Source organism: Triturus cristatus, chromosome 3_2 (assembly GCF_964204655.1).
Source record: "Triturus cristatus chromosome 3_2, aTriCri1.1, whole genome shotgun sequence".
In the NCBI taxonomy this organism is placed as follows: Eukaryota; Metazoa; Chordata; class Amphibia; order Caudata; family Salamandridae; genus Triturus; species Triturus cristatus.
The window spans coordinates 1,209,897,762-1,209,923,308 of record NC_140584.1 but is presented as its reverse complement, the minus strand read 5'-3'; the positions used below and the strand labels follow the sequence as shown (position 1 = coordinate 1,209,923,308).

At 49.7% G+C, this 25,547-nt stretch overlaps 1 protein-coding gene across 2 annotated transcripts in view; it reads right to left on the bottom strand.

The window, feature by feature from the left end:
- The window catches only part of SLC4A3 (solute carrier family 4 member 3), a 696,397-nt gene that overhangs the window by 492,595 nt on the left and 178,255 nt on the right, over window positions 1-25,547 (bottom strand). Inside the window, exons 4-5 of one of the 2 annotated variants that reach the window (XM_085650187.1) lie at window positions 14,437-14,711; window positions 6,833-6,954 (exon numbers count right to left, since the gene is read on the bottom strand). In XM_085650187.1, coding sequence (XP_085506313.1) covers window positions 6,833-6,954; window positions 14,437-14,711 — 397 coding nt within the window. Of the gene's footprint in view, window positions 1-6,832; window positions 6,955-14,436; window positions 14,712-25,547 lie in introns of those variants that run through there. The other variant, XM_085650189.1, reaches the window with a different exon arrangement.

Below are 25,547 nucleotides of genomic sequence, written 5' to 3'. Positions count from 1 at the left end.
AAAATCCCCTTCAGCGCACGTCCCACCACGGGGGCCGTCACTGTCCTCAGAGGGATGGCTTCCGGGTTCCGGGTGGCATGGTCCACCAGGACCAGGATGAACCTATTGCCCATGGCTGTCCTGGGGTCCAGTGGCCCTACAATGTCAATCCCCACTCGCTGGAATGGGGTACCGACCACAGGGAATGGCTGGAGTGGAGCCTTCTGCTTCCTTCCACTCTTTCCACTTGCCTGGCAAGTCTGGCAGGTCCTGCAGTGAGTGTCTGAACTACTGCGCATTTGGGGCCAAAAGAAATGGGTGACAAGCCTTTCAAAGGTCTTGTCCTGCCCCAAATGTCCTGCCAATGGCACATCGTGAGCCAGCCCCAGTAGGAAGGCTCTGAAGCGCTGGGGTACCACCAGCACATGGGCTGACCCAGGCTCAGCAACCTTAGGCTCAGAATACAGGAGGTCGTTCTCCCAGTAAATAAAATGTGTTCCAGACTGATCACCGTTGGCCTGGTCTGCAGCCTGCTGCCGCATACCCACGAGAGAAGGGCATTCTTTTTGCTCCCTGCAGAACTCTTCCCTGGAGGGTCCTCCTTCTTGCTGCCAATGGGTCAGCTCAGGCAGGTCCCCCAGTTCAGCTATCTGTTCCCCTGTAGGTTCCAGGGCATCCCCCTCAAGGTCTGCTTCCTCCTGGACCGTGGGAACTTCAGGGGCCGGTTTCCCGCCACCCCTGTCTCTTCTCCCTAAGGCCGGTTCCTGGGCCTCCCTCTCAGGCTCCAGGTCCTCTTGAGCACCTCTACTCACTGTCATGGACCGTGTGGTGACACACGCCCAATCTGGCATACCCAACATCTCCAGGTGAGCACTCCGCTCCACCTTAGCCCAAGGTGAGCTCTCCAGATCGTTCCCTAACAGACAGTCTAGTCTACAGGCATGGCGGGCCTCACAGCTACCTGAAGAGTACCAGAGACCCCGCCCTCCCCCCCACTCAAAGGGAACGTGAGCCACAGGGCAGTGACTCTCGGTGTTGTCAGCGGCAACAATCGGATAGAATGCTCCTGGGACAACCTGCTCCTGAGACACCAGGTGGCGCTTGACAGCCGTCACACTGGCTCCTGTATCTCTCAGAGCTTCCACCCTATGGCCATTTATGGTCACCCACTGCCTGTATTTCTCAGTGTTCTCAGGCAGCTGGGTTTTGGGGACCACTTCACAGTCTCCTAGTGAGACCAGGGACATTTGTACAGAACCCCACCCACCTTGGACACCCATCTCTCCACCCAGGGCTACACTAGCCGTCTGCCGGGGGGTTGCACCAGTGGGTGCTGATTTACCAAACTGGCGACACTTGGGATCATTGGCAAAATGACCCAGCTCACCACATCTGAAACAGGTCGGGGGCCCTCTTTGAACAGGGGTACCTGTCGGGGCCCCAGTCGGTTTCTGGGGTGGGGGAGGCTGAGAACCTTTCCCTTGGTTCCCTTGGGGGATTTCTTTGGGGCCTCCTCTGGAACTCCCTCTGTTTACCCTTGTCCCCCCCGCTCTTCTGCTGGGGACCCTGCCCACTTTTGGCGGAGTCTCCCACGGGACCCTTGTGGAACCTGGTACTGACCCAGCGGTCCGCCTCCTCAGCAAGCTTCCTAGGGTTAGTCAGCCTACTATCTATCAGGTGCTGGCGTAGCTCAGGAAAACAATTACTGGACAAGTGCTCCCATGCAATTAAATCAAGAAGCCCTTGAAAATTATCAACCTTGCTACCCTTCACCCAACCATCCAGTGCTCTGCAAAAAAAAGTCACATACTCCACATACATACTGTTGGGAATCTTAGTGCAACCCCTGAACCTCTGCCTATACATTTCAGGAGTTAACCAATACCTAGCCATTAAAGCATCCTTCATATGGGGGTAAGAGTTATGCGAATCTGAGGGAAAATCTAGCAGTGTGTCCCGCCCTTCACTCAAGAACCGCCCCCACAACCCCGCTCCCCAATCCTTCTCAGGGACCCGGTGGGAGGACATGGCTACTTCGTAGGCTTTGAACCACTGCCCTATGTCATCATTTTTGAAAAATTCCTTCACTACATCTTTGGGTATGTACACTCTGGACTCTACCTGCACTGGGGGTGTGCTGCCACCAGAGGGAGTGCTTCCCAAGCCCTGGGCTTTCAACTCCAGCTCCCTCATTTTCATTTCATGCTCCATTTGGCTTTTTCTCTCTTCCATTTCCAGCCTTTTTTGTTCCATTGTCAGTTGTCCATTTAGTTTCGCCATCTCTATCTCATGAGCTCTGGTTTCCTTCCTGTCTGCCAACTCCTCTGGAGATAGACTTTTACCAGAAACACTGCTACCGGCAGGGGAAGGGGTTCTCCTTCCTCTTGGACCCACTGGCCCATCTAACTGCTCCTCTGCATTATCATCATCAGTGGCATTCCTTGCTTCTACCCAGGCCCTCAGCGCCTTGTAGAACTCTGCCTTATGTTTGCATCCAGTAGTAGAAACATTAAATTTCTTGCAGAAGAATTTCAGCTGCTTGGCAGTGTAGCTATCCAATTTCTCTTCTTCCCATTCAAATTCAGTATTAACAGAGACTATGGATGCTGCTTTCTCCACCATGGTTAAGCTTGGCAGTACTCAAAAATAGAAAGTCCCAAAAAGAAATCTATCAACAAGTATTGGTTGCGTTAAGGTCTGCACTCACTAAGTATTGTTCACTAATCACTGTACATGAGTCACAAATGCAAGTCCAGAATCCTCACCGCTGACCACCAATGTTAGAATCCGGGTTCTCTGGTTGGCACAGGTAGGTACTTGTAACAAGCAGGGAACCTTTCCTCTAGTCAGGATAAGGGGGTACACACCTAAAATAACCCCTGCTCACCCTCTAGGTAGCTTGGCGCGAGCAGACAAGGCTTATCTCAGAGCGTTATAGGTTAAGCATTTGTAAACACATACAGTAACCAAGTGACAACACTACAAATGGACACCACACAAGTTTTATATTAAAAATAAGGATTCTTTATATAGAGTTACCACAAGACCATTAAACGACAAAATTACACAATACGGTTACTTTAGTTGGTAGAAGTTTGCTTAGTTCTCTTAAGTTCTTAAATGCAACACTTTAAGTCAATGTACCTTTTAGATTTGACACGCAGGGCAACAAAAGTGTTGCAATGATGTTGATGCGATGAAGTTTTTGGTGCAAAGAAATAAAGACGTGAACATCTTCCAGATGCGTTACGCTTCTCCGATGTTGCGAGAAGACTCGACTCAATGCGTCGGCTGCAGCGGCGTCACCCTTTATGCGATGCAACGACAGCGGCCTTGGCAGCGGCACTCTTCTCCGATGTTTGCGAGACGTTTCCGCTCGATGCGATGTTGCAGCGGCGACACCCCTTTACGCGATGCGATGACAGCAGCTCCGATGGCGGCACGCTTCTCCGTGGATGCGAGGCGCTTTTCTTGATGCGGTGCAATGTGACAGCTACGATGGCTGCGATGGCGACACACTTCTTCTTCGATGCGAGACTCTTCTCTTGATGTGGTGCGATGCGTCAGCTACGAGGGCTGCGAAGGCGACACGCTTCTTCGGCGTTGCGAGACACTTCTTGGATGATGCGAGACGCTTCCGCTCGATGCGATGCTGCAGCGGCGACACACTTTGCGAGATGCGACGACAACAGCTCCGACGGCGGCACACTTCTCCTACTTGAGTCGCGCTTCCAGCTCCTTGCGACACGCAGTCCCTCAGAAGGCCCAACAACAGCAGCAGGCACTTCCTGTCATGATTCACCTCGGTTTGACTCCTCGGGATGACGCTGATGCTATAGAGGGGTCCCCCTCCCATCCGTCCCCAACCCGGATTCGTATAACAGACCCTCGGGCTCGGGAGACAGGTGGGCGAGGGAAGGAAGGGAGGAGACAGCTGGGAGAGATACCTGAAATGAAAGAAGGAGAAAGATTAGGGACGATTCCTTCTTTCTTTTGGCTGAATGAAGGTGCTGCGTTGCCTTCCGAATATACCTGTCTCTCTCTTCCCTTGACGGTGGAATGGGGTTCAGTTGAGTCTTAGTTGAGTCTTAGCCCAAAGAAGGATCTGCCACTTTGCCTCGTCGCGCAGGGGTTGCAGAAGCGGCGATATCCCGTTTCCAGTGTTTTTCGCCCCAATACTCCTGACGAGCCTTGTTCGCGTTAGTGCTGCTCTAGGCCCAGGAATCCGTGGGGCCGGAGAGCACCAAGCTGGGAGGCGGTTCACTAGTATGGAGCAGGATCCGGGGTTCCAGTGACAGCCCACGGCGCTTCTACTCAAGCCCAGGTATCCGTGGGGCTGAGGAGCGCAGGAGTTGCAGCTGTCGCACAGAGGCAGGTAAGGTAACTTAGTGAGGGGTTCTTGGGCCGCTTACAGCGCTTCTCCGTCAAGCCCAGGCATCCGTGGGGCTGAGGAGCGTTGCTGTAGCGGGTCTTGAGGGCGAGCAGAACGGAAGGAAACCTGGGGGAGGCGTGTTCCTTTCCGTAACCGGGTACGGTGTAGCTACCTCTCCGCAGCAGCGAGGGGTAGAGAGCGAGGCAGTCGGAGAATGAGGGCGGACCCTCCGGTGGCTGGAACCCGGCACACCACGGGCGCCTCTGGCAGGGAGTGGGGTATTCGTAGCTTCACTCTCCCGGTTCGCCGCCGTCAGCTGTGGACGTGGTATCAATCGTCTTCCGATTCCGTGGTGATTCGTGCAGGTATCCTCGGCAGGGAGCACGGGCATAAATCGCTAGGCAAAGGTTCAAGGAATATCTCCGCGGAGGACTTCGCAGAGCAGCCAGGGAGCCGTTGATCGTCAACAAGTCAGTTTCGTAATCATTGGCACCGCCCCCGGCTTGTGTTCGTCTTTTATGTCGGCAGCTCCTGGCACTCGGTGGGAACCTGGTCGCGGTGCCTTCTGGGAACCGTAGTGTGTTCCGCTCTTGGTGGTTGCCGGATTGTGCGTGGCTTCTCCAGCCCGCCTGCGCGATCATGACACTTCCAAAGAACTTTGGGGAGCTGGGGGTGAAGTCTGTTGTTCCTGAGACTTCAGCAGGAGGCAAGCTCTATTCCAAGCCCTTGGAGATCTTTTAAGTACAAGTTTAAATAAAGTCTTTTGCAGTCTTTCTCCTCTCCTTCAGCAGCAAGGCAACCACTGCAGGCCAATGCCCCTGGTCAGGGACAGTACTCCTCCTTACAGCTTTCCCAGTTCCTTCTCCTCAGGCAGAGGTTCTTCTTGTCAAGCAGGATCTAATTTCTTCGGAGCAGGGTCCCAATACTTATACCCCTAATTCCTTTGTTCCTCTGGGGTAGAGTGGTCTTTGCCCAGTCCAAACCAGTTCCTGAGCACTTTGTTGACATGACTCTGACTTTCTATTCAGGGTGCAGGGCAGAGACATCAGCCGCTCCACAGGAGGTGGAGTCAGCATTGTGGTGGCAGAGCACAGCCCTATTCAGAGTCCAGGTGCACTCCTCCCACCCATCTGGATGTCAATCTCTCTATTCACCACCAGGCTACCTAGCCCTGCCCCTCTGGGTTTCCCCAGCCCTGTCACTCACACAAACCAGACAGGCAGATACACATCATAGCAGAGGCGGGCTGAAATGGTTAAGCAAGCAAATACCAACTTTCTAAAAGTGGTATTTGCAAACACAGAATAATAAAATAAACTTTACTAAAAGATGTATTTTATTATTCTGAGTTCAGGCATACTAAACTCGAATTTCTACCATGTTCCCTGGGTCTGTTAGGATCATAGGATGTAACAATTCTGACAGCCCATTCTGGCCTATGGGAACAGGTAGACCTACAATAGTGAAAAACGAAAAGGGCTGTAATTCACTATTAGGACATGCCACACACATCAGGGCTTGTCCTACCTTATGCTTACAATGCACCCTGCCCTTGGGCCTACCATAGGGGTGACTAATATGAAGTTAAGGGAAGGTTTAGGTACTGGGAAGTGGGTGCACTTGCCCAGTCAGCATGACAGTACCAGACTGCACGCAGGTTCTGCAATGGCAGACCTTAGGCACATTTTACTAGGCCGGTTCTGTGGGTGGCACAACCAGTGCTGCAAGCCCACCAGCAGCATTTGTATTTACAAGCCCTGGGCACTCCTGGTGCACTTTACTGGGGTCTGACAGTAAACCAAATAAGCCAATCATGGAATCCAACTAACATATACATTTTAAATAGGGAGCACTTGCACTGTGGCACTGGTTGGCAGTGGCACAGTGCTCTGAGCAGCCAACACCATAAAAACACATGAGGCACAGCGACAAAAAAGTGGAAGGGAGACTCACGCCAAGGTGCCAGGTCTAACATGTATGCATGTATGTGTAAGTATGCATGTAGGTATATGTGCATGTATGCATGCATGTGTGTATGTGTATGTATTTGTGCATGTATGTGTGTATGTGTGCATGTGTGCATGTATGTATGCATGTATGTATGTGTGCATGTATACAATGATATTTGTAGAGCGCAAACCCAGCTATAGCTCAAGAGTCATTGCAGTGAACACAGCCTTAGAACATTTTATATCAACATTGTGGAACTGGTTGGTTTTACATTTCTAGGGGATCTCAACTTTGAAATGTTTTGCTGATAAGGACACTTTTTTTTTAATTGTTTTAAATCAAATGACCATTCCCAGATCACCTAGGATAAACACCGGGCTCCTGCGCACAGGCGGCTGGCACTGTTGTGTGCTGATCACCGTCTTCAGATGTTAGATCCTCACTCACTCACTCACCCACTCACTCAATGCTTGACTAGTATGACTGCAGACCAGCAACGGGCTGCGGGTGGGAGAGAGCTGAAGAACATACCTTCTTTCAGGGTCCTGAGGACTGGAATCAACTGGTGGATAGTCTGGAGTCTCACATTCTGGCCGATGAAGACTCTCCGAAGGTGGAAACATCAACGACTCTTCATCACCTCCAATGGAAAACTAGAGGATCCAAGAAGAACCAGTTAGACAAAAGCCAGTCTGCTGTAAAGCCCACCCCTCCTGTTCCCAGCCTAGCACTTTGAGTACACAAGAGTCACTTCATTGAGAAACCAAGACTTCCCCATCCACTGCACATGACGTCATGTCATTTACCTAAACCTACACCATACAGATCGCCCAGCATCATCTGCACTCATGAATGTCACATCAGTATGTGTGAGTGCAACCCAATAATGCTCACCACAAGAACACACTCATGACCCTACAAAGGTTGGCAACCTCTAACACCCCGCACAGGTCACCGCTCACGGTGGCCACCACCAGGACATACTCATGACCCCACAAACATTGGCAGCCTCTCACACCGGACACAGGTCACCGCTCACGGTGGGCACAACAAGGAAAGGCTCATGACTCTACAAAAGTTGTCAGCCTTTGACACCGCACACAGGTCACAGCTCATAGTGGCCACCACAGAGACACGCTCATGACCCTGCAAAGGTATGCAGGCTCTCACATCACGTACAGGTCCCTGCTGACGTTGGCCACCCCAAGGACAAGCTCATGACCCAAAATGTTGGCAGCCTTTCATACCAAACACAGGTCACAACTTACGATGACCACCACAAGGATACATTCTTGACCATACAAAGGTTGGCAGCCTCTCACACCGCACATAGGTCACTGCTCACGGTGGCCACCACAAGGACATGCTCATGACCCTTCAAAGGTTGGCAGCCTCTCACACCACACATAGGTCGCCACTCATGGTGGCCACCACAAGTACACGCTCATGACCCTACAAAGGTTGGCTGCCTCTCACACCACCCACAGGTCACTGCTTATGGTGGCTACCACATGGACATGCTCATGACCCTACAAAGGTTGGCAGCCTCTCACACTACATACAGGTCACTGTTCATGGTGGCCACGGCAAGAACATGCTCATGACCCTACAAAGGCTGGCAGCCTCTCACACCAAATACAGGTCACAACTTACGATGACTACCACAAGGACATGCTCTTGACCCTACAAAGGTTGACAGCCTCTCACACCGCACATAGGTCGACGCTCACAGTTGCCACCACAAGGACATGCTCATGACCCTACAAAGGTTGGTAGACTCTCACACCGCACATAAGTCGACACTCATGGTGGCCACCACAAGGACACGCTCTTGACCCTACAAAGGTTGGCAGGCTCTCACATCACGTACAGGTTCCTGCTGACGGTGGCCACCCCAAGGACAAGCTCATGACCAAAAACGTTGGCAGCCTCTCATACCACACACAGGTCACAACTTATGATGACCACCACAAGGACATGCTCATGACCCTACAAAAGTTGGCAGCCTCTCACACCACATACAGGTCATCGCTCATGGTGGCAACCACAAGGACATGCTCATGACCCTACAAAGGTTGGCAGCCTCTCACAACACATACAGGTCACAACTTATGATGACCACCACAAGGACACGCTCTTGACCCTACAAAGGTTGGCAGCCTCTCACACCACACATAGGTCGACACTCATGGTGGCCACCACAAGGACACGCTCTTGACCCTACAAAGGTTGGCAGGCTCTCACATCACGTACAGGTCTCTGCTGACGGTGGCCACCCCAAGGACAAGCTCATGACCAAAAACGTTGGCAGCCTCTCATACCACACACAGGTCACAACTTATGATGACCACCACAAGGACATGCTCATGACCCTACAAAAGTTGGCAGCCTCTCACACCACATACAGGTCATCGCTCATGGTGGCAACCACAAGGACATGCTCATGACCCTACAAAGGTTGGCAGCCTCTCACAACACATACAGGTCACAACTTATGATGACCACCACAAGGACACGCTCTTGACCCTACAAAGGTTGGCAGCCTCTCACACCACACATAGGTCGACACTCATGGTGGCCACCACAAGGACACGCTCTTGACCCTACAAAGGTTGGCAGGCTCTCACATCACGTACAGGTCTCTGCTGACGGTGGCCACCCCAAGGACAAGCTCATGACCCAAAACGTTGGCAGCCTCTCATACCACACACAGGTCACAACTTACGATGACCACCACAAGGACACACTCTTGACCTTACAAAGGTTGGCAGCCTTTCACACCACATACAGGTCATCCCTCAGGGTGGCCACCACAAGGATATGCTCATGACCCTACAAAGGTTGGCAGCCTCTCACACCACATACAAGTCATCGCTCATGGTGGCCACCACAAGGACATGCTTATGACCCTACAAAGGTTGGCAGGCTCTCACACCACATACAAGTCATCGCTCATGGTGGCCACCACAAGGACATGCTTATGACCCTACAAAGGTTGGCAGGCTCTCACACCACATACAGGTCACCGCTCACGGTGGCCACCACAAGTACATTCTCATGACCCTACATAAACTGGCAGCCTCTCACACCACCCACAGGTCACCACTCACGGTGGCCACCACAAGTACACGCTCATAACCCTAAATAGACAGGCAGCCTCTCACACTGCGCATAGGTCACTGTTCACGGTGGCCACCACATCAAAGTCATTTTGAACCTTTCCCAGCTCAGCTTTACCCAAGAATCCGAAAGGACCTTCAAATCTCAATTTATGGCCACTCTCAAGGACACAGGAAGCACAAGGCCTCCCCTCCTTGCTCCCACCACCCTAGGACCGGAGAACAGCAGCTCCAGGCTGGGGACACCAGAGCAACTGAGAGCTTCAAGATGTTCAATGACGGGACAATAGTAGCAGCTCCAGAGAGCTGGGGACGCAGCAGCTGTTTGATAGTAATAGGGGTATTGGAAAATATATTGTGGCGATTCGCAGTCCTACTGTCGGGTCCAGGGGACAAAGACTGACCAAAGGCCTCAGGATCTGCCCATAAGCTAAACTCACAATAGTTAAAGTGTTTCCCTCTGTCCAATGCCCTCTCTTCAAAGCTGAGGATGGTGCAAAGTGGGGTAGAGGCCATAGAGACTGGGATCTGGACACCACCAGAGGGCATGTGCATCATGACTGAGACCAAGCATAGTCGGGTAGGGTCCAAAGGGACTGGGACCAGGGCTTGGCAAAAAGGCACATCCATCATGGTTTATACCATGTACGATGGGGTAGGGGCCATAGAAACTGGGACCAAGGAATGGCCAAAGGGCACCCCCATCATGGTTGAGACCGTGCACAGTGGGGTAGGGGTCATAGGGTCTGGGATCTGGGCACGTATCTAGTGTGTTGTGCATGGCTGCGACCCTGCACAGTCGGGTCGGTGCTTGATAAATCAGCCGGGGGGGATGAAAAAGCAGGGTACAAGCCATGGACCTAACCCATGCACAGTGGGGACTGGATTTAGGGCATGGCTGATGAGCAGGCCTGTATGACGCGAGAATATCGAATTGGAAATGTCGACTTAACACAAATATCGAGTTGGAAATATTGTGACACAGAAATATCGACAGCAAGAATATCGTGTTCAAGAATACCAACTTTAAGTTAGAAATATCATTTTTTAAAATATCAAAGTCATTAATATTGTTTACAAAAATATAATTGTTTAAAATATCGATTTTTTTTAACTAGTGTTATGTATTTTACTATGTATTTTAAATGCATGTGATCTATTTTTTTTGTATAAGCATTGTTTTTGTTTTTCAATATATGTGTCAAATTTTTTGTAGTTATCAATTGTATCTTAATTAAATTTTGAGTTTTTTAGTTCCGTTGCGGGTTGTGGGTTTATAGGAGAATAGGGTGGGAAGTAATTTCATTATAATAAATTAATATTTTTTTTTTATTTAGCAATATTTATTTAATTTAGATTTTATATTGTTAATTGTGGGAAGCCATTTATTATTACTTAATTATTAATTGGTTGTTAATAATATAAAATAATGAATTGGTAATTAATTATGGTATTCGTATTATTTTTTTAGGAGCGGGTTGTGGGGTTTATAGGGGTAAAGGTTGGGAAGTAATTTAATTATCCTAAATTTAAAAAATATATATATGTATTAATATTTATTTAATTTAGATTTTATAGTGTTAATTGTAGGAAGTAATTTATTATTGCGTAATTATTAATTGTTTTTTAATTGTTAATAATTAATTGGTAATTAATTATCTTAATTGTGACTTTTTTTAGGAGCGATTTGTGGGTTTTATAGAGGTAAAGGTTGGGAAGTAAATTATTTTGAATTAATTAATAATTATATGTTCATTAATGCTAATTAATTATTCAAAATGTAAATATGGCAATTGTGTAATTAATTTTAGATGTGAGTTGGGGGGTTTATATTGGGAAAAGGTGGAAAGTAAATTATATTTTAAAATTCATTATGGCAATTGTGTAATGATTTTTAGGTGTGGGTTGTGGGGTTCATATGGGTAGAGGGAAGAAAGTAATTTATGTTCAATTAATTAGTAATTAGTTGATCATTAATATTAATTCATCAATTGATAATTAATTAGGGTAATTGTTCATTTATTTGTGTGTGAGTTTTGGTTTAATAGTGGTAACGTTTGAGGAGTAAATACATTTTTATCTGTTTTCATTTGTTTTTTCAATAAAAAATAATTCTCTAATTGATAGTTAATTATGTTAATTATGGAGGTACACATTTTTTTTTAAATTTAGATGTGTGTTGCGAATTGTGCAGTGTTATAGGGCAGGGGAAAAAACGATTAAATCATTTCTAATCAAAAATTGTTATTTGTTTGAAAAATATTTTAAAATGTATTTAATATAATATTCATAGGTATTTGTCATAACTATTTAACATTATAAAATGTTTTATTTTTTAGATTTTTTAAATACTTTTATATATTTTAATTTTTTTTATATTTTGTGTTGGTTATATTTTGTTTGTTTTTAATTTTGAACTACCTGGAATGGGAACATTAATTTTTATCCCTCCGATATCCAACACTTTCCCTATTGTTGCACTAACTGGAGTGGGAACAGTATTTTTTACCCCTCCACTATCCAACACTTTCTGTAGCGTTACACCCACTGTAGTGGGAATAGAATTTTCTACCCCTCCACTATCCAACACCTTCTCTACTGTTGCACTAACTGGAGTGGAAATAGTAATTTTTACCCTCCGCTATCCAACACTTTCCCTACTGTTACACTAGCTGGAGTGGGAATGGTCATTTTTATTTCTCTGCTATCCAACACTTTCACCACTATTGCACTCACTGGAGTGGGAATAGTACTTTTTACCCCTCCACTATCCAACACTTTCTCTACTGTTGTACTCACTTGAGAGGAAATATTAATTTTTACCCCTCCGCTAGCCAACACTTTCCCTATTGTTGCACTCACTGGAGTGGGAATAGTATTTTTTACCCTTCCGCTATCCAACATTTTCCCTACTGTTGGAGTCAGACTTGTCGAGTGGTGCACCGCTCGTTATTGAGAAAAGTGGTAGTCAATTAGTCAATGAGTCTTGAATAATTCTTTATTTTCAAAAAATTGCCAGCCAACGCGTTTCGTTCATGAAAATGAACTTCTTCAGGGCATGAGTTTTCATTCCTGGTTGAGGAAAACAGTAGTGTAGGGTGGTAGTCCGGGCTACACAGGCCGCCTTGGTAAGGCTCAATACCAAGCCCTACTCTCAGATATAGCGCACACCGGCCCTTACCAAGATCTTACAATGCTCCGCAACCAGGATTTAAAGCACTATGTTCAGCGGGCCTAACTTGGTCCCTGTATCTGGCTCATGCTCCATCGCGGTCGGCCTGAACTTGTTCCCCGTTCAGCGCAACCAGATAACTGCAGTTGGCGCTTTGTGCTTCTAGGCACTTTAACACTTAAAATTGCATATCTCCTGTTCCGCTGATTTGATTTGTGTTGTTTTGAGGTGTTGTGTTTTCACTTAATTACTGTTTGAAGTGCTGCATAAAAACTTTACACACTACCTTTGAGTTACGCCTGACTGCTTCGAGGCAAACTGACAGTCAGTTATACACAGGTTAATTTGGGTTTGCTTGTGACTTCACCCTGACAAGATTTGTGGTTGCTGCTTGAGTAAGGTTTCACCCCCCTCAACCAGTAACCCGATTCCCAACTAATAGCAAGTTGTGACGTCATGAGCAGTCTATGGTAAGGGCAGAACCGGGGACTGCGTAACTTCCTTAGCTGGCAAATTTCAATGCTTTTTAGAAGTTGTGTTGTTGACACTATGGCAGAATAGGTGGGATTTTTGGTGGATAACGTTGTCCAACTGCTCTAGCACAACTCTACATGATTATTAAATACGGTAGGGAATTAATTATTTTTGGGGGTAAATTGTGTAGTTGCCCTTTCACAGTAAGGAGTACACACAAGGATATGTTGTGGTTCAGGAACACAACCTCCATATGGCAGGTTCTGTAGGGAGTCCAACAAACCTCTTCCTGTACATCCTTCCCCCATCTCTTACCCAACATTTGCAACATCTGGAAGGCCCTCAGTGTGAAATGTCACACCCACCAACCACTTAACGCCTGCAATCCTGCAACCAAACTTCTTCAGCACAGTACCTGCCACCGCTGCCCCTCCAGGGTCCACATACCACCTGCCAAACCCACAAGCAATTAACATTTATGATCATGAAGCAATAGCTCTCAAGGTTGGTACTCACAACCTCCTTGCCCTTGTCCCCATTAACTTCTCGTATGAGAGGCTACATGACCTTTTGAGATGTCTTGAAAGTACTGGTGGGGTCATATCCTAGCAGTGCTTAAGGCACACCTTCATCGTGAGCTCTGATCATGCACCAATGCTCTTGTTACCTCACTAGCATCTCTGTGCCCCAAAATCTCTAATGGTAAACGCAGTCAAGCTCCACTCTTGTGTTAAAGATTGCAGGAATTGCTGTTAGCATGAGCTAAAAGCCATTTTGTTCCTGGCAGCCATTTTAGTTAGCCATGTGCTTTCTCCCTCTTCCAGAGCCTTGCACATGCTCAGAAAAGGCCTAGCTCGTAGAATGCACCCGCTCCTAGTATGTAACTGTCAGGCTATTCTTGTTGATGTAAGGAGAAATATCTCTCCTCCCACTGTTGAGCAAGCAAATTTTGTATAGCCATATTAGGCAGTAAGTTTTCTTGTATGTGCCAGGACCTCCCCTTGGTTTTATGCTGACTATATAACCTATGCATATATAAGCCCCCTGTTCTCTGTACTCCTTAGAATGCCTCCTACAGTTGCCTGATGGTACTGTGTGACGTAGTCTCCCTCATCTGAGGTTAATAAATGCATTGTTTTTATATTGCAGCTTCTGTGCCAATCTCTTCTTTGTTCGTTTAAAGGACCAGGTGTATCAGTGAACCCCTTATAAGGTTTTTATTTCTTCACTTGGACCCCACTTGTGCATCCCGTCCCCTCTCCCCTCATGGTCTCTTCATCCGGTGAACAAACTGCCCCCCCCCTACACACTGGTGGGATACGTATGATTCCTCTGGTCTACTGACTCCCCTGTATCCAAATTGGACCCACCATTGGTTTAGCTGGAACTTCTTCCTCTGGGGTCGCAACATATTCTGGTGTCTCAGCTTCAGAGACTCCATCTTCCTCATCCTCATCCTCATCCTCCTCATTCTCTTCGCGGATGCTTGGTGTGGAGCCCAAAGACTGCAGAGTGCTCTTGTCTTTCTTTCTCTTCTTCTTCTTACGGGTCTCCTCGCGTTGAGGCACTTTCCTCCTGAACTTCATGGAGGCTGGCAGGTGGGAGGACAGGGGGTGGTGGATGTGGTGGGAGGTGTTTCGGTGACCTGAAGAAGAAGAGGGGGCAGGTGAAGCACGAGAGATGAAGGCCCATACTAGGTACATCTTCGGAAGCACTGGCACAAACAGGAAGTTACATCATCTATATGGGGGGAGTAAGGGTGGTGGCATTTAAAGACCCAATGGATTTTAGTACAGTGCGGATGGTAACCACAAGAGAGATTTTGTACAAACAATTAATTTACTTTAGACTTAGAAACACAGAAGAAGAGGAAAGAAAGTTACTGTTAAGCATTTGAATAACTCAGGTTTAAACACAAAAGACACAGTGGGTGTTAAATGCAGAAGTCCATAAATGCAGTGAGGAGGGAACATCATCCAGAGAAAATCAGCAGAGGGTGCAGAACACAAGAAACATTAAAATAATTCTTCACAGACGAGGGATAGAAGTTGGAAATTGCAGGAAACTGTGTTTCGTTGCAGTACCCTCCCTCCCCCCATCATTAGTTCCCCAGCATCAGTTTCCCTAAACTGTACCCTTGTTGCACAAATGGAACCCCTTTAGGCTCCATGCCAGTCCCCAGTGAATAGTACCCCTGTTACCTAGATAATTGGAACTAAAGAGGGACCCTAAGGGCTGCAGCATGAACTGTGCCACCCTAAAGGACCTCTCACCAAGCTCGTGCAAACTGCCAATGCAGCCTGTGGGTCTTGGTGCAGAGAAAAATGAAGAGTCGACATGGAACACACCCTGGTGCTATGCATAAAAAATACTACATGTGATATAAGTTTGTCACCTCTACAGCTGGCCTTACAGCCCTAAGGCAGGAGGCACTATACCTCATGTGCGGGCATTTCTGCGTGAGTGGATGTGTCCCAGTGATATCCAAGCCACTTTTTAGGTATCACAAGCGAAAAGGGAACACATACCAAGTACATGGGCTGGACACTCGTGATTACGAGTGCCCCAGCTACATGATGGCTTCACTGTGCCTCCAGATGTTTGGTACCAAACACCTCGCCTTAATAAACCCACACTGATGCCAGTGCTGGATTTATTAATAAATGCACCCAGAAGATACCTTAGCAGCTTCCTCTCAAAACCTACTGACTACTAGTATGTTGACTGGCTGGTCTGGACCAGCTAGCCACCACAGTCGAGTTTCTGCTCCACTGAGGTGAGAGCCTTCGTTCTCGGAGGCCAGGAACAAAGCCTGCTCGGGATGGAGGGGTTTACACCTCCTCCATGCAGGATTTGCTTTCCAGGGCGGGAAGCTTCAAAGGCCTCGCCGCATTTGTTATGTGAACCTGGCCTCTCCAGATAGTGGAAATGTCCCCACTTTTTGGTAGCAACATTAGTAAGATTAGGAGGCCCACATTCGGCCACCACCATCCCTAAGGTGGACCAGCTGTTGTGGACACCACTATTTCAAAATTCTCCACCTTGTTTTGGATGCAATTAGCCTCATAGGGTCAGGGTTATGCCCACTTCCCACAGGAAGTGGTAACATTGAGGGTGTAGACACTGTAAAGGTAGTCAGCCCATTGGCTACTCCCTTTCACTCCCCTTAGCCCCCCTAAACTGAGTCTTTACGAGGTCCCTTAACCCAGGAACTCAGATTCACAGATCAAGAGAAGAAGGATGAAGAAGAGTCACTGCCTGGCGAGAACAGCAGAAGAGCTGTGGACTTTTTTGTGTGAAATCCTGCGTGCCCGCAACTCTCCCGACAACTGTAACAGAGTGACTTGTCCTGCAAGCTGGAGAACTACCACAGCCTTGGGCAGCACTACCAGCAGTTCAGAAATCATGTACAGTCTCCCTTGGAATATAGTAGCTACTCCCCTGAAGTCCACAGACACCGAAGAGCAGAGTCCAGTCCATCGCCTTGCAGCTCCCCAGCCCCACCGACCGACGCCGCAGATGACCAGGAAGAGGTGCAAGTGCTCTGGAGGGTCAGACCTGTCTCCCCACAGAGTGTGAAGACACCAGGACCCACCGGAGCCGTGCAGCACCAATCCCCACGGTACAGGACGCCATGCACCAAACACTAAGAAAGTGTAATAAGAACCAGGACTCGGGTCAAGACAGTGTCGAGAGGATATAGAAGTGCTGGGAACCCAAGGAACCACCCAAGGAAAGTAGTTAGGGACCCCACGGAGAGCGTGTGCAGTGTGGAAACACGACCTCGTGCTCCGTACAACTCTATGTGCAAGTCGTGGTTGGATTTTTTAAGATTAGGGACCCCCCCAGTGGACCCAGAAGAAACCCAATGTAAGACAGAAGGTTGGAGAGCCACCCCACCTGTAGATAACCTAGTAACCATGTTACCTACACCAGGGAAGCCGGGTGCATACGTGTGAAGTGGTGTCGGAAACCGCTGTCAAACACAATGGAGGACCGCAGGAAAGTGCTGCTGCGGAAGAAGGAAGAAGTGTCTGGTGGAATCCGAGGATGGATTCTTGATGAAAGGGACCTGTAAGCAGAGGAGATAGAGTCTATATCACTCAGAAGTGACCAGGAGACTTGGAAGACGAATGCCCAGGAAGACTCTCAAGACATGTCTCTTCAGTTAAACAGATCTGCCCTCGCCCCCCAGCACCTTGAGACCTTCACGGGTGAGTAGCATGCGTACAATTCCCTGATTGATTGATTGCGCAGGCCTCGGGAGCTGTGGAAAACCACCACCTGTTTTGAAGATCCCACAGAGTCTGGAGGAGCTCAGGCTCTGCAGATCGGTCGACTTAGGTGCGGTGCCTGAGTATGCAGGAGAGGGATTCCTTCACTCCAAGGGATATTACTTTGGTTGTCCTTGATGCTTCACAGATCTTGGAAGGTTCCTGTATGATGCGCAGGTGCAGACGATGCAGCAGACTGGAAGGGAGACAAAGTCAGGCCCAAACGATGTCCAACAAAGTCCAGAGTGTCCAGACTGTAAAAGTGCAATTGTGTCTGATCTGAATCTTATCTCACGGCGAATCTAAAGACCGACACCCAGGGATGCCCTTTAGTACCCTAGGGAAAGGGTTGGGAAGATTCAGGGGACCCTCCCAGGGGAGGGTCTGGACGGGGGGGAAGTTACTCCCATGTCCTTTGTCCAGTTTTGTGCCAGAGCGGAAGCCAACGGCTCCTAAAACTGGTTTGAACTGGACTATGCACAGGGACACCAAATGTGCTCCTCATGCAGACTTTCTGGCGCTGACAAGCGCTCCCACCCAGCCCTAATACACTAAACCCTGTCTGGGAGGTGGTCACACCTCCCTGTGACAGGATGCATATTGTTCTACCTTCCTCTGCTCGAGCTTGGCTCCTCGGCAGGAGGCCAGAAGTGTGTCTCTGGTCGGCAGCAACCTTTTTGTGCTGTCCGGGACTAGAAGGCTGGTACCAGGAACACTGAGAGCCTAACGGAGGGCTCTTCCAGTGATTAACATGATAGGATTCGTTGCAGCCATTTTTGAGATGGGCATCGCGCGATTACGTGGTGCCCCTCTATACAGTATATGGCTGCTTCACTGAGAAAGCGGGAGAATGGACTCCGTAGGGTGCAGGGGTGTCCTGCTCATGCAGGGGCACCCTCTCACCTAGAACCAAGCACCCTGCCTTCAGGAATGCAAAGGCCTGCTATAGGGGTAACGTATAGGTTTTAAGTGCAGTGACCCTTAGATATAGTAAACCTATATCTTGTGTAAGTTGTGCATGCACCAACGTACATAGGCTGCAATGGCAGGCCTGTAGTTCTATTTTACAGGGTTTCCCGGGGTGGCATTATGAATGCTTCAGCCCATGTGAGACCTCTGGGGTACCTATGCCCTGGGTACCTGAGTACCATATACTAAGGAATGATAAGGGTACCCCAGTATCCAATCTGGAGTGTACCTAAGTACTCAACACAACAATTTAGGGAAACAGCAGATAGACTGGGGTCCTGATTAGCAGGATCCCAGTCAGACTAGTCATAATACAGTTTAGCACCAGGCAAAAAGTGGGGGTAACAATAGAAGCAGATCCTACTTTCCTACAGCACCCTAATGCAGTGCCACTGGTACCCAGCAGGTCAATGGTGCACCCTCTACAGACTCCGAGGCCCAAGCCTCCCTTCACCCTCTACTTCACATCAATTGTCCTATTCCCCCGGATGGAAGATAATAAGACCCGCCTCCCAGACACTGGGCAGCACGCGGCCAAAGGCACGCTTACTCTGAGTCCACAGGAAGCAGGTGGGAATATACAGCAGTTTTAATTAGGAGGCAGTTGTAAACAAGGGAGAGTTTTAGCAGCTACTCGGGATGTTCATCAGTAGGTCTCAAAACACAAAGGAGTCATGCAGTCTCTGGAAGAGGTGTGGCGCTGCGGCCAAGGCGACTGACTCCGGAATCTGGGGATCACGGTTTGATCCCCGGCGCCGGCGGCAGATTAGCCCAGCACCATGTGACTCTGGGCAATAGCTTGCTTAATCTTCCAGACGGCCCCCAGCGCCTAGAGACCCTTACGGGTGATTGTTCGCACTTTACAAATGTGCATGTGGATTATTATTTACCCACTTTCGAACAGTTTCTTAGGCATTCTTTCAACCCAGTCAATCTCTCTTGCTACTACCTGGCGCCAAGACGTCTTTGGGAGGGGCCAGGTGTGGAGAGGACAGTTAGTCAGCTGCGATGAGGGTCAACAAGGGAACAACCGATGAATGAGGAGTAACACAGGGGAGCTTCTCTATAGGATGAGGCGCCCCTATGAGTACGTGATGATCCGGGTCATACCCAGGCAATTCGAGCACAGTATTTGGTGTGCATTTGTTCAAGTTGCACCAAGCACTTCAGATTTTAAACATGATGAGTTGTAAATTCCGTGCCTTCTGGGAAAGGAGGCACAGTGACTTGTGCACGTCGAGGTGGATAGCACCGGGCAATTCTGGTCAGACAGAGCGAGAGATGCGATTTGGTACCTACGTAGAAAGGAGGCACCACATCCAGTGCACGATGATACAGCTCCACCAGACCAGCCTGGCCAACCACCCACAGACAAATGTTCAGCAGAGCCTCATGATGTAGAATTAGGCAATACTCTGGGTACACCCCCACCTCTGAGACTCGCACCCTGTGAATCTGACACCGCACGCAATGAGCATGCAGTCGGCGTGTCGCACAAGAGAAATATGGCAGAATCAACAAAACGGGCCACGCAGTGTCCCGCAACTGGTGAATCTGCTCACCACCAACTATATGCTTATAAGTGTCGGGGTCCCCACAGTAGAGAAACCTCATGTCTTTGATGCGGTTGATATTCCTGGGCTCCGCACTAGAAAATCTCCAGACACCCGTCTGAGTTCCACGCTCATACCACTCTACCAGGTCAGCATCAGTAGCTGAGACGGGCACTTGTGAGTCTCCAAGAGAATAGGAGACCCGCGGTCGGGCCCTTGGAGAGCACATTTCAGGGCGCCACACTTCAGCAGGTCCTCGACCTAAGCCAGCCTCTGTTCGGATAGTCATCCTGCCTGTGCACAACAGAGTCCTCTGACAATGTTCACCATGCGGTCCCGATTCTCCAATCCCACATCCCCACAAGTGTATCTCACATTCTGCTGAAGGATGGCACCTGTGGTTAGATTGTCTTTGAAGTTCGGGTTGAATTAGGGGTTCTCCCTTTGAACCACAGATGTCTCTCCTAAATTGTAGGCCTGTCTGCCATGGGGCCGTGGAATGCAGATCCTAATCTTTAGTAGTATCATGATCCGGCCCCTAGAGTTTAAGTGTCATAACCTCTATCTTTACTCTATCCCATTCGGCGCTCAAATGGCAGAGGCCTGTCCTTCCTGTGGGATGCCCATGTTTTATGGCTGTCGATTGGGGACTGCACAGAGGTGCTCCCTCTGACCCCTGGTGTCCACTGGAGCCAGACAGCATGGTCCCGAGACCATTGGAGCATAGAAATGTCCATATTCTATAAGTACAAAATAAGAGTCAGTTCTAACATTGCTTCACACAAACATTACTTTATGTTTGTAACCATGGAACTCAATTAGCTTAGTCATCATTTATTGCAGAATTCTTTTTACGCCAGATCCTTATTCATGGATTTGGTATCTGTAATAGACGTAGGAACGAACAAACAACAATATTTAGTTTAAAAGAATACTAGGTGTAGCTTATGTGACATAAAAGCAAACAACACACTACATTAAACAGTAAATGAAGGGGGGCGTGGTCTCGCCGCGACTGGCGTGAGACGTGCACTGAGGGAGCTCCCGCAAGCCGCCACCTCTAGCAGCCTCTAAAAGCAGAGCTGCATGTAGGAGAGTAGGATCTGCTTCACATGGGTACCCCCACTTCTTGCTGGTGTTTCACTGTTTTTCGACCTTAGTCTGGCTGTGGCCCTGCTAATCAGGACCCCAGCCTAGCTGCTTCCTCTCTAAATTGGTTTCCATGTACATTAGGTACATTTCTAATTGGATTCCTAGAGTGCCTTATAAGCCCCTAGTATATGGTATACTATATACCTAGGGCATAGGTACCTCAGAGGCCTACCAGGGGCTGCAGCATATATTATGCCACCCCTGGGAAGCACTCCAAAATGGCACCACAGGTCTGCTACTGCAGCCTGGGTAAGGGTGTGCTTGCACCCCTTACTGTGATATAGGCTACCTTTAGCACTACCCTATACAGACACATATAAACCTATAAGCCACTCCTATGGCAGGCCTTGACAATACTGAAGGCAGAGTGCTTGGTTTTATGTGAGAGGGTGCCCAAGCATGAGCTGAGCCCCTCTGCAGCTTTCGGAAATACTTCCTTATGGCTGTTTTGTGATACAGCTATACCATATACTCTTAAGTGCATTATAACCTTGCGGTAAATGCTAACTTTGGGATGGCTGCATCAAAACATGTTGTGTTTGGTGTCAAATGCTTTGGAATACTACCCCCCCCCCCCTGCCAATTCTGGCGGCGGAGATAGCATTCCACCCTTCTAGAGGGAGAGACATGTTCACACTGGCTAAACCCGGTAGGACTTTCCTGAGCCCTGGCATCACAAAACGGATGCCTCTGCCACAGACACGGGTCTGGCCTCCTGCTGCTGACCAAAACTCCGGCAGGGGAGGCCTGGACAATAGGTTTCCTGTCGAAGGGAGGTGTGACCACCTCCCCAGACAGGCTGATGTGTATTGGGGCTGGGCGGGAGCACTCTCTGGTGCTTTGAAGTCCTGCACTGGGAGCACACTTGGTGTCTCTGTGCATACTCCAGTTCAAACCGGTTGCAGGGCCTACCTGCCCCTGCTCTAGCGCGAAACTGGACAAAGGAAATGGGTGTAACCACCCCTCTTTCCTGGCCCACCCATAGGTGGGGCCTTAGAGTTAGTCCATCTCCTAAACTTACTATAAGTATAGGAAACCAGTCCCTAGGACTTCAGATTACCCTGGACGAAACTCTGCAACGTACATCCTGGACCTTCGATGTTCTATCCTGACTAGAAGACTGAAGAGATCTCCCTTGGGGTCAAGGAGTGACTCCCCTGCTTGGCAGGCACCAAAGAAGCAGCTGACCGGTCTGCAATTCTGAAGCTCCCGCCGGACACCGAAGTCTCTGCATCCCCAGAGGTGGATTTACAGACTTCCCTGAGGGTACCCTGAGTCCACAGCAAAGCTAAGGCCCGTGGCTATTGTGGGTGACATGCAACCGTGACCTCTGGACACCGTGAACTTTTGCAGAAACACCATCTTCCTGGTCGTCCTCGAAGTTTTGCTTTGGGCTTCGAGTAGCCCCAGCCAAGAGCACCTCCTGCACCAAAGATTGTTGGCCTCCACTCCACGAGTGACCCATGGGCCAGCTTCAAGTGCGACCGCTCGAGGCTCCTTCGCGATAACTAGCCTGTTGGCTAGCAGGTCCCCAAGAAGGTGACTCCTTTTCTGATTGGGCTTACCTGGTTGCCTCAGACGTGCCCTGACTTACCCTCGCTGGGTGAGTCCCTCAGACCTTGCTGGTCTGCACCGCAGTGCTTTCTCTGAATTCCAATGACTTGCCGTTGCCACGGCTTGTTGGGCCCATTCTGGTCGCCGATACCCCAGCACTCGACAGACTTTGTGGTACAGCTCGAATCTGGCTCGTGGACTTCGTCGGCGACTCCTGGACCCCGTGGCTGAGACACCCATCAACTCACCTGAAGCACCCGACATCTGTGGGCATTGGTCCATCCTGCCCCTGGTCACTGGCTAGTGACCCAGACTCTGTCCCCTCTGCTTTCAGGTTCCTTACATCCTAGATCCAGGCTTGGATCTCTTCGGACACTTCTCCTCTTCACGGCAGCCGCAGTGCTTTGCAGGCTTCCGTTGAAATCGACGACGCGCCCAACACCAAAAGACACATATGCAACCGGCTTCCCTGGGTGAGGTAACTCGAGTACTCCGGTGCTCTCGTGGGTGCTAGCCCTAGAACTTCTTAAGTTCAAAAGGGTTTGGTCCAGACTCGATTAGAAGTGTCCCTAATCTTTAAATTTCCAACCGTGACATTGCCCATAGAAGATAATCAGAACCCGCGGTTGTGTTTTCACACTGCATACAGCTCCCGTAGGTCCCCTGTGTCACTACTTTGGGTGGTTCCTTGGGGTCCCAGTGATTCTAGAGGCAATAGGCCTAGTGTCTGTTCCAGTCGTGGTTCTTATACCACTTTTTTGGTATATGGTTTGGTACGCCCCCTAGGGTCCAAACGTGTATTTCTGCTTTTACCGATGATTGCTGTCTTGTAACTTAAGTACTTCAAACTCCAGTCTCATAAAGAGACTAGAGGGGTGTGTGGTAACCTAAATACATATATTTTAAATATATACCTGTTGTGGTTGTCCTTTCATTTGATCATTCAAGAGATTATAGACTGGTAAAACAAGCTGTTTTACATTCCTTCAAGACTTAGCCTGAAGGCTGCTCTCCATAGCTACCACTAGGATAGCTTTCATATAAGGTTGTCTTTAACCATTCACCATAAGGGGTTGTTTGGACTGATACAAGGTGCCCACTAGAACTAGTGGACAGCATATATCAGGCCACCTTCTCACACTGGGTACCCATCGGTGCCGCAACTCGGGGCGCACGGGTGGCGGAACGCAAGGAGCACCCCCTGGAGAACAGACGACGGACTGGGTGATACGGACTGGGTACGACGGCTGGGCTCGGCGGCCACCGCCGCCATCTTGTCCCTGGCGACCCCGGGCCCTAGCTACCACCACCTGCCGCTGCCGTCCCTCGTGAGCTCAGCGGGTGGACCTACTGACGAGAGAGGAGCGCCCGGCCCTGCGCTCAGGATCAGAGAGAGTCCCAACTTCGCTGCCTGCGGCGGCCGCCATCTTAGGCCTGCTTCCTCACCCCCTGGAGCTGATTTGGCACAAAGAGCAGCCGCCGCGGTCTCCCTACATGACGGCTTCTTCCTGAGTCGGGTGGTGAGGCCAAGCGGCAGGCTGTGTTCCCGGGGGCACCTGATGCATGCTGGCTCTTGGAGAGGCTGACTTTGCCCCCGTGGAGACCCGGCCTCTGAACGGCGGCCCTTCAGCCTGGCGGGCCTGTGGCTGGGCACGAGTCTGCTTTCCCCCCTGCTACACATATGGCGCTTCTGGCTGGACTTTTGAGGCGTTGACTTCATGGACAGGTGAGGTGTGGGGGCGGGGGCTGTTCTGCATGTTTTGGCCCTGATCTCCTGCCCTGCTTGGCCTGGGCCCTGCGTCCCCCCTGCACCAGACCTTCTCTAACTGCATTGCTGCACACCTTGCTAGCGTAGTGGCAACACCTGTGGTCTAATTAAGCTGCATCCCGGCCTCCCCTGTGGGCTGCTCTTTGGACTCCAGAGTGCTCAGTGGACCTTGTCGATGAGGGACTATTGGTGACTGCACCTCCCGCTGTTAGTGGGCCCCTCGTTTCCCTCAGGCCTCCGGAGTTGGACCCCTCCTGGGTTGACGCGCAAACACCTGGCTGGCTGGGCAATTGCACCGCAGAGCCCCTCGTTTCAAGTGGATGAGGTCTGGGCTGCGGGATTTATCCGCAGGAGATTGCCCTGTGAGGGTCGCCGCTCTAAGCACCCTTCCCTCTCCTCTCCTTGGGACCAGCATGCGCCGAGAGTGGACCACACATTCGCGCTCTATCATCTAGTGGCCCGACGCTGTTACTTGTTCTGCGGCCTTAACCACTGTGATGCGGTGTTAATTCCGGACTTCTACACGACTCCTATACCACCCGTTTGCAGCGCAGCCCACGACAGTTTTGGCCTCCAAAAACCGGACCATACAAAGGTTGACCTCCCCGGCAACGGGACCTCTGAGGCCTCATCGACCGCTGTCGCACTGCTGGTCCCATCCCCACCCCCCTTATGTAGCCTGCGGATTGCTGCATGAGGTGCCTCTCGTGATCGCCTGCGCCTTTTCGCCCGGGGGCTCCAGACACCCCTGAACGGCGCCCAACATCCTCTTGCCTGCACTGAATGCCTTCTTCGGGATTGGAGGGTGCTCGGCTCCGGGAGGAGATGACGAGCACTAAACCAGGAAAGGACACAGAGGCGTCATAGAAGGATAATCCAGTTGCTGCGCTTTGGAATAAGCCAGGCCCCACTGCTCCCGGAGCGATGGCGTCGTCGACTGGAGAGGACTCAACGCTCGTTACGCAGTCTTTCATGGCCAATTTCATGAAGTAGCTTAAGTCCGAAATTGGCTCCTTGCGATCGGAGGTCCACTCCTGTGTCCGGGAGCTAAGAAAGGAGGTCACTGACCTCGGAGAGAGGGTAGATGGCCTCGAAAGGACCGTGGACACCCGTACGGAAGACCAAGAGCACCTCTGGCAGCGACTAGCCATCCTAGAAGAACAGCATATCGACCTGCTACTAAAGCAAGAAGATATGGAAAACCGGAGCCT